Genomic DNA, 13,648 nt, shown 5'->3' on the forward strand with positions numbered 1-13,648 from the left:
ACGCTCAAAATTAGTTGTAATCTATGTAAAAATGCGTAGTGATTCGTTTGTAACCCTATATAGCTGTTTGGTAGTAATGCTAATATGAATAAGTGTTGTTATCTAGATTCGGGCATTTTTGTTTAATTCGGGCAAAAGCCAGTCTGCCCTCCCCCCTTGTAAAACGACTTGGTATCTTTAACAGACGAGCGTTGCTGCGATCTGGACGGCGTCGACCCGTCGATTGTCGATATGGGCGGTAAAGGCAAGAGAAACCGAACGACATTCTCCACCCGCCAGATACAAGAACTGGACCGCGCCTTCAGAAAAACACACTACCCAGACATCTTCATGAGGGAGAGGCTGGCTTCCAAAATCAAGCTACCAGAATCAAGAATCCAGGTAGGTATTGGATAGGTCTATGGTCAGGCACGGCGGAAGCAAGTAGACATTGGCCGAGATCGAGGGCACAAAGCAATGTTTCTCGAGGGTTTCGGGTTATGCTCCAACGTAACATTTTAAAAACTACATGTCCTGAAATGCAATTTACTGCGTTCTACAAGTAAAATTCATCTCTGCCTTAAAGTCGACTACCAATAATACTTTTTATTATAAATTATTGCTCCGCCATGCCTGATGATTGCCCTTGAAATATTTTATTTTGTTCTATTGTGTTCGCTTCCGTTAGGTTTGATGATGATGATAACTTGCTTAACGTGCCCATATACCACTAGGGTTTCGAACACGCCCATCCCGAGAGTCCGACCTCCGATAAGATCGGTGACCTGATCAGACTCGGGTTGGGGGGGGGGGGGTGTAGAGTTGAAAATGGGCCGAATTTTGAAAATAGCAATTAGTAAAAAAGTTAATAGAATAAATTTTTTTAAAAACAGAAGAAAAAAAAGTTACAAGCCAAAAATAAAAAGAATTGACTGTTCGGCCGAATATTTATATAATTTGGAGCATTTTAGAAGGACAGTCCAAAATTAAATAAGAGAAAGAAGAGAGGATCGGACTATTTAATAATAAACAAAAAAGAGAGAAATTTCGACAGATCTAAAAGTTTAAAGTCCGATCGATATGTCCACGTGAGTGGCCTCGTTAAGGCCGTTTGGGTGCACAGCTTATAGGGACGAGATGGGTTGCATCCCGTCAAGAAAACCCCTAGATTGACAGTCATTAGACGTTGAAGGTGTAGTGCTGTGCTGTAATACAGATCTCGAGAAGCCGGATCCGTCTGAACGAGAGGGAGAGAGTATCAGACTAGGGTATAGTCCAGTTGTCATGGGTTGGTATAGTGGTGCGGACGGGCCCGACTCCGGAGGATACGAGATGGTATCACTATAAAGCAAAGTAAAGACTTGAAAAGAGTAGTAGGGGCCGACCCCGCTTCTTATTTCTTCTTAGAGTGGGGCGGTCAATCTTCCAGTGCTGCTAGGACAGGCTCGGACATGTAGAGACTAAACGCGAACAACCGTGGCGTTCTGCAGAATGGCCGTCATACGAGTCACGAAAAAACAAGTCAACATAGTCAGACGGAGAAATGACGTAGAGGCGAGGAATCTCGCTGAAAAAGAATCCAACCTGGTGGTGCAGACTGTCGAAACGAGAAGCGTTCCAGCGTTCAATCAGTTCCAATGGCCGCATACATCCCAGTAGAAAACTTCATTTCGCTGACAAAAACAACGAAATGAAGGATCCCCAAGTCGAGCACACGAAAGCACGTGCAGTGTGCACCAGCGAAACAAACACGTCTTACCGCGTGGGGCTCCAGACTGGGAATGGTTAGGTTTGATTCAGTTTCATGCCACACTAACCGATTCCACCTCTCATAAAAATAATTCTGGATGCAAAAATTAATAAATAATATATCACTCTACTAGTGTAACTATTCTTATCTATAGGACGGACTACATATAATATATACTATTACACATTATATCTTATATGAGACGGATACGTTATATAAAGCAATAAAGATCAGGAAGTTGACAGAATAAGACATTTTGTACAGACATCCCTACCAAACCGATGAATGAAATACATACCACGTTCATTAGCTATTAATATCTGCTGCAGAAAACAATACAAAGTCTAATTATAATAGATTAAAACATAATAATAACGCTGTAGATTTTAAACTACTTTATTTTCTTTAACGCTTTCTTTGTTTTAGCTTTAATCGTTTTTTTTGACTGTGTTGGTTTTGGGTTCTTTTTTGGGGGGTTGTTTTTTTGTTGGGGTTTTTTTTTTTTGGGGGGGTTTTGCTTTTGTTGGTTTTTTTTTGTTGGGGTTGTTGTTTTATTGTCCCCAGTTATTCTTAACAGTGTCGGGGTTGAGGTTTGGGGGGGGGGTTTTCGGGGGTGGGGGGTGTTTGTTTTTTGGGGTTTTAGTTTTGTTTGTTTTCTGTTTTTATTCGTTTTGGAGAAATGTGTGTGGGGATTTGTTGTTGAATTGTTTTTTGTTTTTGCTTCCGTTTTTTTTTGTTTTTTGTTTTTTTTGTTCTTTTTTTTCTTTCTTTTTTTTCGGGGGGGGGGGGGGGGGGTGCTTTTGGTTTTGTTGTTTGTGTTTTATTTTGCTTTGCTGTTTAATTATGGTTGTTGTTGTTGTTTTGGGGGTTGTTGATTTTTGTTTTAGGGGGTCTTTGTTTGTTTAACTCCCTTTTTTTGGTGGGTTATGTGTTTTCTAGGTGTTTTGTTATTAGGGGCGTTTTATTACAGATGTTGTAATGTCTTTCGGTTCTTGGTGGTGGTGGTGGTGGTGTCTTTCTTTTGGCATGTAGTTTAAGAGCTATCATTTGAAAAGAAATAAACATAAGAAAGATAGGAGAAAAAAAAACTAATATTGAAGTTTTCCATTTTCAAGGTATGGTTTCAAAATCGAAGAGCAAAATGGCGAAAAAAGGAAAAGCAGTGTCAAGCTTTATCTTTAACCGGATACGGAGTCGCCTGCCCTCTATCGTGGCAGCATGCAGGTCCGACAACTCTTCATATGGTGAGTTAATGACTGTTCCTAGAAATATTATTATTTATCTACTGTTCATTTTTATTTGCATGTTTAATGTATTACATTGAAGCTTTGGCTTTTGCGTGCGCATAGATATATGTGTGTGTGTGTGTGTGTGTGTGTGTGTGTGTGTGTGTGTGTGTGTGTGTGTGTGTGTGTTACTGTCAGCGCAAACTGAGCAAGCACCTAAATTAGAAATCCCGTTAAAATTTTCCAAAGTCTACTTTTTTGTATACCAAATCAATGACTCGCTGACGTACACGAACTCTATGAAACGGCAGCCCGCTTAACGGTTTTCTAGTGGTGAAGAATACATTTGTAAGGGTGATGTATAACGAGTGCAGCCAAATGCTGTTGACAGTGAAAAAATACATAATGTTGATGGTCCATTCTAAATGGTTAAATAATGCACATAAATCTCGTTATTGCAGCTTTAATATGCATTCACTCAAGGCGACAGTCTCAAAGTTGCATAATAACCAAAATATTCATTTGCATGCTCCCCCAAAAAAACAGAACAAATAAAACAAAAAAAAAAAAAAAACAGAACAAAAATACACCAATAAAGCACAAACAAAAACAATAAAACAAAACAAACAAAATCATTGGCTTAGCCAGGATTTTATATTTGAGGCAAGATAAGACAATAATTTATTTTACATTTCGGATGGTGCACAACGGCATGGGAGGAATTTATACATATACAATTTATAACACTCACGTGACAAGATGGTTAATAATAAACTTATACAAAGAACAATAAATAAAATTATATAAGAACAAGGTGTATAACAAAAGCTCTAAATACATTAGATACATGTACATATTTACGAACATCGTTATACACATAACACAGGTTAGTGTTCATATAAATATATATATAATCTAGATGTGGTCAAGTACTTATTAGCAAATATGCCATCGTAAAAACAATAATCATATATTTGTGTTTTGTTTGGCACGTTTAAAGTTACAAATAATTACATTTATAAAATATGATAATTTCTTTAATATTCCGATTCGCTTACTGTTCATCAATTCTTTAAATTTATAAGTACTTGGTCGTTTATAGTAATATGGATGTATATACTGGACCCTAGAATTATGAAAAAAAAATACAAACAAAAATGATAATAAAACTCATCGCCAATATCATTTACACATAGTGTACTAAGGTATGTTAGGTATGTTATTCCAACGACCAGTTTCAACGGGTAAATAATGCTTAGACGTTCTGCATTTTATGATAACTGACCACAGCTGTTCAGGAAGTATACTAAAATAATTTTCAAGAAGTAATGTTTTCTTTATATAGCTTGTAATTTTCCCCTCTTGATTATTGTGATAAGTTATTTCTCCATATTTGTAAATATTGATCGTATTGCCTTTGTTTGATTTGCTCAGTGGGTAGGTGTAAACCACTTACACCGACCAGTGATCCATAACTGGTTCAACAAAGGCCATGGTTTGTGCTACCCTGCCTGTGGGAAGCGTAAATAAAAGATCCCTTGCTGCTAATCGGAAAGAGTACCCCATGTAGTGGCGACAGCGGGTTTCCTCTCAAAATCTGTGTGGTCCTTAACCATATGTCTGACGCCATATAACCGTAAATAAAATGTGTTGAGTGCGTCGTTAAATAAAACATTTCTTTCTTTCTTTCTTTCTTTGATTTGTTGTTAGAGACAGTTTACTGATATGAAAGATTGAGATATCCATACATTGCTCATTCCTAAGTTATCCAAAATGTTTTTGATAGCGATGATCCAATTATACTTAATTCCGTTAGTAAGATTATCATTTAACATAGCTTTGTATAATAAGAAAGAGTTTTGATTCTGTTCCCAATATAAGCCGTACCCAATATCATATCATTCGTCTATGTATAAGTAATTCAACTGGCATTCTTCCTAGCTCTCCGTATAACATGAAAATATATCTAAAGAGTTGATTTGTACAAAGTTAAATCTATAATTTTTCTCGTGCACCCAAATTTCGCAGCCATATAATAAGATTGGAAGGACCATCGAGTCGAACATTTTAAGTTTGGTTGATAGATGGTATTCCTCTGATTTCGCTAGTACAAAGTGCATAGCCTTGGTAGCCTGTTGACTTAGCCTGCTCTTAGTAGTTCGGAAGTTATTTAATCCTAAATATTTGTATTCTTTAACATTTTCTAAAATAGTGTTTCCAATCGTGAAAGTATGTTTATAGTCTTTAGCAGTTCCGTTATAATTAGTATTTTTGTTTTGTTACTATTAATTTTAAGTTTTCAATCATTGCAATACTGGTAAAATGTATTTAAAGTATGTTGTAGCTCAGCTGCATTTGTTGCTAATAAGGCCGTATCATCTGCATATAACAAACAAAGGATGTGCATAGTAATGTCTACCGGTGTAATAGGTTCAAATTACCCCCCGGTTCAGGTTACCCCCCGGATAATTTGAACCTAGGTTCAAAGTACCCCCGTAGTTTCAAATTACCCCCGCCCAACAACCAGTAAATTTTCACAAATAGGGTATATTTTTTACATCGAAACGTTGATATATATATTAAGTATTCCTACACAGTTTACAAAGTCCCATATTATATATGGGTAATCGACGTAATTTGATATGAAACATTTTATATGGATAATAAAGAAATTATTACACGAGCGGGTGTATCATACTGATTTTACGAAACTCGTGACAGATTCAAAGAAATCTGTCACTCGTTTCGTAAAATCAGTATGACACACCCGCTCGTGTAATAATCTCTATTTCTTGTATACTACTACTTAAGTTCAAATATAAACTGTTAATAGTCAATACGTAAATAATAGAACACATAATATGGCTGTCATATTATATTTTACGTATAGCCCTGTAGGGTCCGCTAGTATTCAGACCGCTAGTGTAACAACGTGAACATTAACGGTTAACTATGTACAATGTCGACCGTTAGTGTTCACATAATTGGTTTTGATGTTGGACATTATTTTGATTTAGTCGATTTATATCAATGAAATGCGAAAGAAACATCACATCGTATTCAATATCGTACTGCAACAAATAATATAAAAAAAACACATTCATTATCAAAACCTATTGTTGTACAAGAGAGAATTTAAGGGTGTTTTAGTCAATAGCCGATGATAAGATAAAAATCAATGTGCTCTAGTGGCGTCATTAAATAAAACAAACTTTACTTTTTCAAGGGCGTTTAGTAGTCCTCTACCAGCCTAACCGGAGGGGACTATAGGTTTTGTCTCCAACATCTGTCAGTCTGTCCGTCAGCCTTTTTCTAGACTTTTCTTTGCAATGCGTCAAGATATTGAGCTGGACGTTTGTATATATCATGTGGAGTTACAGACACAGTTTGAGTTTTCTATCCAATACACGGACAAGAATATTCAATAATTAAATTAATTAATGGCTGTTCTAATCGTTGGCGTTGTTACACTAACGGTCGATGTAGTAAAATTAGTCGACTGTGTTGACTGTTACTGTAACATTTTAAATTATTACACTAGCGGTCAACATTGCAACCGCTAGTGTTCATTGTTACACTAGTGGACAGGTGAACACTAGCGGACCCTACATAGCCCCTTCCTGCGTCGACATCACGTCGTCTGTGTATATACACGGACGTTAAACAATGATTCAGTCACTCACCATTTTTCTCCCCAGGAAATATCACTATGTAAAATTAGTCTAATTCACAACACGTTCATGAATCGCCGTCTAGTTTGAGATATTAAATGGGTTAATCCGAAACTTGGGGTAATTTGAAACTACCATATATGTGCAAGTTACCCACCAGTTTCAGGCTACCCCCGGGGGGTCGTTTGAAACTAAGAGGGGTAGCTTGAAACTAGGTTCAAACTACCCCGGGGGTAATCTGAACCTAGGTTCAACCAACCCCCGGTAATCTGAAACTAGGTTCAAACAACCCCCGGTAATCTGAAACTAGGTTCAAATTACCGGGGAGTAACTTGAATACGGGAGGAATTTGAAACTGGGACACCGGGTTTTCTTGATTGTCTGTCTTAACTGGAATTCCTTCGCATCCCTGGTTGGATAAATAATCTTCTAAATCGTTGAGATACAAGGAAAACAGAAGAGAGGGAAAACGTTTGCCTTGACGGATACCGTTGTTGCAAGGGAATAAAACTGATTGCTGATTGTTTACGTAAATTAATGATTTTAGGCCTTGGTAGATAATTCTGAAAAATTTACCGGTTATGATATTTTGTAATAGCTTATGCCAAAGTTGAGTTCTTGGTACCATACCGAAAGCTTTCTGAAAATCAATAAAAGACAGTATTTTTTTTCTCTCTTTCATGAAATCGATCAAGTTGTGTAATGTGAATATGTGGTATGTAGTTGAATAGCCTTTACGAAATGCAGTCTGTGTCTCACTAATGATATTGTTTTTCTCGATAAATAAGTTTAAACGGTTATGAAGTAAAGTTGTCAATAGCTTAGAACAAGAGGAGAGTAGGGTACTTGGTCGACAATTTTTGGGTAATAGTCTGTTCCCTTTATTTTTAAAAATTGGTATAACAATACCTGTAAGCTATTCCTCAGGTAAAACGCTGTGATCAAATATAGTATGTTTAACATAGACTGGCAAGATCAAAGTGGCAGTTGATTTAATATATTCGTTAGCTAATTTGTCTACACCTACTGCTTTATCGTTTTTTTAATTGTTTTATAGCTTTCATTGTTTCATCTTCACTGAATTTCCCGTTAATAAAATGTCAGTCATTGTTTAGTATCTGGTCTATATCAAAATCAAATTGGTTATCATCACTAGGTTCGCCCTTATTTAAATCACTGAAGTACTCAAAACAATTATCTATAGAAGGGGCGTTTTTGTTCTTTATTCTTAAATATTTTGTAAAAATCTTTGGGGTCATTTGAACGTAATTATCTCATTTTCTTTTCTGTCTTAATTTATTATGTGAATATGCTTTAAATATATATTTCTTGTAAGATTTACTAGCATTAATTAATCTCAATTTATTATCTGCAGTTTTATGCTCTGCGTATAAAGCTTTCGCTTCGTGATACTTAGTAAATATAGTGAGTCAAATTAAAAACTTGACAAACGTTTCATCTTGGCTAATTAGCAAATATGACAGAAGAACGTGTTAAATAAAGTATTTTTTATTGTATGACGTCTAAAGAAAGAATAGGAATAAATGCTGAGTCAAAAATCTGTTCGGTGCGCCCACATCATTCGTCAAAACCACAAAGAGTCAAAATTGTAATTCACAAGCAGGGTCGTCTGGTGAAATCACAGGTTCAGTAGCGCGTATGCCCTCCATGTGTACCCACAACTGTAAGGCAACGCGCTCACCTGACTCACTGACTGCTTGATGCGTGTAAAGACTGCATTAGGAATACGGCGCCATTGTTTCACTAATGAGGCACCAATATCATGCAAAGTCTGTGGAGGGTTCACCACGTCGTCACCAAACCCTCTGCCTGCCATCGACAAATCGTAGTGTGAATCTTGATTCATCGCTAAACACGACACGATTTCGGATCGGGTTTTTTTTTCAATAGTGTACCAGTCTAATGAGTAAATAGAAAATTCAAGTTGTCCCGCAAAATACAAATCATACACGAAGAATATGGAAATAGAAGAAAAATCAGACACATCGGAAGAACCTTAGGCAAAAGTACGTATTTTCCCCACTTCTATTTTAAAGAAATATTTCTTGGAATTAGTTTAAGGTTAGGGTTAGGGTTAGCGATAGTTATATACAATATATTTTAAAACAATTTGTTCTGTAAAACCAACATGAAGTTTATATTTCGTAATCCAGTATCGCTATGTTTTGCCTTTGAAAAATTATACATTTTGACTATTCTGTATAAAATTTCTTCCACACGGGTGCTTTTGATGGTGCTTTTGGAAGAAATATAGCACAGAAGACAGAATGAGGCATCATGGGACTAAATCTTCGTTTTATTCCGTACACGTTCGGTTCATTCCGTCTAAATACACCCTATGAGATTTATAAGTATTAAAATGCAGTTTCACTTGTTGATCCACTGCATGGTCGAGTTGATACAGTGGTCGGCTACAGTCCCGATGGTCTGGAGTTCGAATCCAGGCCTAGCACTACATCGTATGTAGTGTTTAATGCAATACCCAGTTCATATGGTTAATTCAATACCCCAATAGTAGGGAAAATACGGTACTCTTTCCGAACCCTAGACTATCGTAGCTCTGGGTTTCTTATGAGTTGAGTAATATAGTGCTAATATTATTTAGTTGGAGACAAAAACGCAACTAGTCATACGAAGCGTAACAAAATGGCGGTATCCCAAACAAGCGACCTAGACTTGCCGCAAGACGATGCCATAATCGCTCAGGCCGCGGAAAATGTTGATATTCTTAGAATAAGTTGCCGCCAAAGACGACCAAACCCTAGATACCAAGGCAATATGCAAACTAATGTATCGGCGTCAGATTGCTATCTCAACAAAGTAAAGGCCTTGAAAAAAAAAAAAGATGCAACCCAACGCACCACAAATGCGAAATCCACAGAAACCACTACTGGGAACCAAAGACAACTGGTAATAATATTGAGTGCGGTAGGATTTGAATATGCCCATAATGCTTTCAAAACATATTTTGACAATCTTAAACAAAAGAACATTATATCACTGGCAAGCACAAGCCAGACTGACCAAAGTCAACATACGCATAGCATGACCTACAAAGTGTGTCACAACGAATCATTCAGAAGCACAACAGCAAACTTTTATCTGACAACATGTAAAATACTAATAAATGGAGATGTTGACCTGTTTTTGCCCTATCTCAAACAAATCCGACAGGACATATCGGACAACGAACAGATCACAGAAAAAGATGAGATGCTTCACACAATCATCGACAGGGTACTGGCACAGCAGCAGAAAACAACAGCGAAAATCAACACAGAAACAAAGATCATTGAGGAATGCAATAACAATATTGCAAATATAAACTCTGGAAACAAATCCACAGACTTTGTCCCTGCAAACACACAAAAGCAGACCAGTAATACAGGCATAGACACACCTGGAGAGCCATTCTCCAGTAATATTACACTGAAACCCCAAATACAAAATGATCCTACATTGGCTACATCTACATACCTAAATCTTCAAGATTCCATCTCTACAACTACACAAACATCTGATAAAACTCCAGAGACTACTCGTGCCCTTCCATCATCGCAAGATAACGCCAACAAGCCACCACAGTGTCACAAAAGAACGACCACCCACTGTGGCCCAACTAATAGGTGTACAGAAAAAGAGAATGATAATCAACCCCGCCTTGCAAATAACGCTAATCAGTGTGACTCAGACATAATGATCCATTCAATGACATCCATGCACCATTCTATCTATGATCTACTGTTAGTAATCAAAGAAAGTATGAACAATAAAAAGCCACAACCAAATCAGACAAGTTACAGTGTGCCACATTCTGTCACAGAGGAAATGTAAGTTATGCATAAGGACATTACAAATCTTGAAAAGAAAATGAACCAAATGACGGATAAAATAAACAAGAAACTATCCGAAATCGTCCAGCGAATGCCAACCTACGCCACAGTGATTTCCCAACCTACAAAACATGAAGCCGCCTGTCAGATTGAAACAGTTCTTGAGGAAAAGAAAACGCATACACCTACAAAGACAACCTCAACGCAAACAATACAACATTCACAGCTGTCGACTAATCGTCACACGACACCCACTGAAACCACTGATATCAGCCAAACACTGTCGGCTACTTGTACTACACCGTCATCACTCACTGAAGCCAATGACACCTACCTGGTACCAAATGATACAAACCTGACACCTACAAAAGGTAAAAATGAAGAAGAAGCTAAAAAGAAGAGTTTAACTGGTGAACCAAGCACAGGCAGACTTACAAATACATCAACTCCATCAAAACCACACAACAGCAGCAGAACACTATTTGAGGACAGAATACACACAAATAACATCAAAACGCCACCCCAGTATACAGCAAACAGAGAGAGACCACTCATTCAAAGAACACCTGCAAACGACAACACCAGCAGATACCGGACACCAACAGATGTGCTCATACTCGGAGACTCGAATGTAAGACACATCATACCAAAGAAACTTGTCCCGGGGAAATCTGTAACGAAAATCGAACTAAGAAACAAAACTATAGACGAAGCAACACGATTTATATCCAACATGGAGCATCCAGCCAAAAACTTGATCATACAAACAGGAGGAAATGACATCGACAGAAAGAGTAGAATTACCATTATTGAAGAAATGACAGCATTGATACAACTTTTGACACAAACATTCTAACAGACAAACGTTATTCTTAGCATAGTATTCCACAAAAACAACACCACACTCGAGAACAAATGGATTGATGACCAGCTAAAATACCTCTGCACCAACTGCAACATCACATACAATAGTCTGTTGTACATATGCCAGTCAGACAATGCCTTTAATGAAAATGACATCAAACATCTAAATGCAAATGGACTGAGCAAAGTAGTGAAGAGCTACAAGAACATTTTGTACCCACAACTGGGAATGACTTACATGTATAGCCAGGATATAGGGCCATACGCAAGAACAGCCAAATACACACAGAAAACCAACTCCAGCCTCAACACAATGTGCAGAAGACCGGATATACCAACAAGAAACAGATACACGCCTCTCACGTACATAAAAGAAACAATGGTGTAACACCTCACGAAATACTCCAAACATATTTGCAGCATACAAAGTAACTTTTTAAAATGTATTACCTACTTAAATGTGACTTATATCAAAACAACATGTTCAAACAATAACTAATCGTATCTACAACTTGTGCTAAAACAACTCATGCCAGAAAATATGTGTGTAATTGTGGATGAAGATATTGTGTGTGTGTACATGGATGTGTGTATGCATGAACGTACATATGTGGGTGTACATATGCATGAGTACATGTATGGGTATATATGTATGTATGTGTGTGTATGTATGGGTATGTAGATGTGTGTGTGTGTGTGTGTGTGTATATTATATAGGTATATGTATGTCTGTGTGTGTATATATATATATATATATATATATATATATATATATATATATATATATATGAATGTGTATGTATATGTATGTATGTGTATGTAAATATATATGTATGGGTGTATGTATGTAAATGGGTATGTATGTATGGATAGGTGGATGTATGTTCGAAAGGGTGTGTGTGGGGTGGGGGAGGGTATGTGTACGTAGATATATGTGAATATATATAATTTGTGCCAAATACTCTGTGCCAACATGTATGTTGTGGTAATAGCATGAATATATGTGATAAGAAAGAGTCGCACCAGCCATTGTTACATGTATATCAGGTATGCACTATATACATATGGTAGTAACGTGTGTATGAGATGTGTACGGGAGATTTTCTCAGTATATATCTATATGACAACATATATGCATTTCATAGTACCGCTGGTGCTTGAATATTATGTACCATAGTGTGTATGAACAGAGAGAAGTTTAGAAGTAGTTGTGTTTGATAATACAGGTTCATGACAGTACATAATAGATACAAACCTGGTATATAGAGCATATATATAAAGCCATTTTTATGTATGTCTAAAGACATGTTTATCTGAGTACACCTTTTAGTATATATAGATACACACAGGACTAGCTCTGGCAGTTGCCAAATTCGTCAATTGCGAATTTTAAAAACAACTGGCAAATCTTATTTTAAGTTGGCGAAATAATTTTATCAAAAATAACTGCCTTTCTGTCATTTTTGAAGTTTAATTGATAATTTGGCGAAACTTTGTGTTAACCCAGAGCTGGCCCTGTACACGACAATGTATATGTATTATATAGTCCCATTATTATGTACTAGCTAACACTAGTAATAGACATGTTTATGGAAATATTTATTGGAGTACATTTTCTCTTAGTATACTAGCGAATACTAGCATAGTATAGTTACTTACTTACTTACAATGTATAACCTATATTTCATAGTTCCATTAATATGTATTAACAGACATCTACATCATGGAGGAACAAAATAGAACAAAACCTTAGTCTTCTATAAACCAAACTCAACTTAACACATCTAAATGAACAATTATCTTTAAAAAAAAATATATATATATATATTTCTCACACACTATTACTGTAATCTTCGTGTATGAGTAAGTGTATGATTCCCGGGACAACTAAATCAATATTTCTTATTTTAAGTATGAACCAAAACAGCATGCTATCATTTATGTCATGGAATATAGATGGACTTAAAAAAAACTTAGACATATATGAAATTAGAGAATTATTTACAAAACATGATTTTATCGCAGTTCAAGAAACCCATATACGAGATAAGGAATATGCAGAAAGCAATATTGAAGGTTACTCGAACACAACAAAGCTTGCCATAAAGGACTCAAGAACTCAAAGTGGCAGGGGATCGGGTGGCATAGCCATCTACTACAAAACAAAATACCATAAACAGGTACACACAGTCCAAACAAGCAGCGCATACAGCCTTTGGCTCAGACTTTCAAAAATATACTTTGGGTGGTCACGTGATCTGTATATATGTTGTCTATATATACCACCAGCAGACTCCCCATATT

The 13,648-nt window shown here is 36.6% G+C and overlaps 1 protein-coding gene across 1 annotated transcript; it reads left to right on the plus strand.

The window, feature by feature from the left end:
• The first annotated feature begins 231 nt into the window (after positions 1-231).
• On the plus strand, positions 232-10,481 carry LOC121381534 (paired box protein Pax-6-like). The gene is made up of 2 exons (XM_041510861.1): positions 232-381; positions 9,822-10,481. Exons 1-2 carry the CDS (start codon positions 232-234, stop codon positions 10,479-10,481), a joined length of 810 nt encoding a protein of 269 aa, XP_041366795.1.
• Positions 10,482-13,648: the final 3,167 nt, after the last annotated feature.

This window comes from Gigantopelta aegis, chromosome 9 (genome assembly GCF_016097555.1).
Source record: "Gigantopelta aegis isolate Gae_Host chromosome 9, Gae_host_genome, whole genome shotgun sequence".
Classification (NCBI taxonomy): domain Eukaryota; kingdom Metazoa; phylum Mollusca; class Gastropoda; order Neomphalida; family Peltospiridae; genus Gigantopelta; species Gigantopelta aegis.

Coding starts and splice junctions, on each gene's coding strand:
- LOC121381534 (XM_041510861.1), top strand. CDS start 232: ATGGGCGGTAAAGGCAAGAGAAACCGAACGACATTCTCCACCCGCCAG. Junction 382..9,821: donor TACCAGAATCAAGAATCCAG/GTAGGTATTGGA, acceptor CAAATCCGACAG/GACATATCGGACAACGAACA.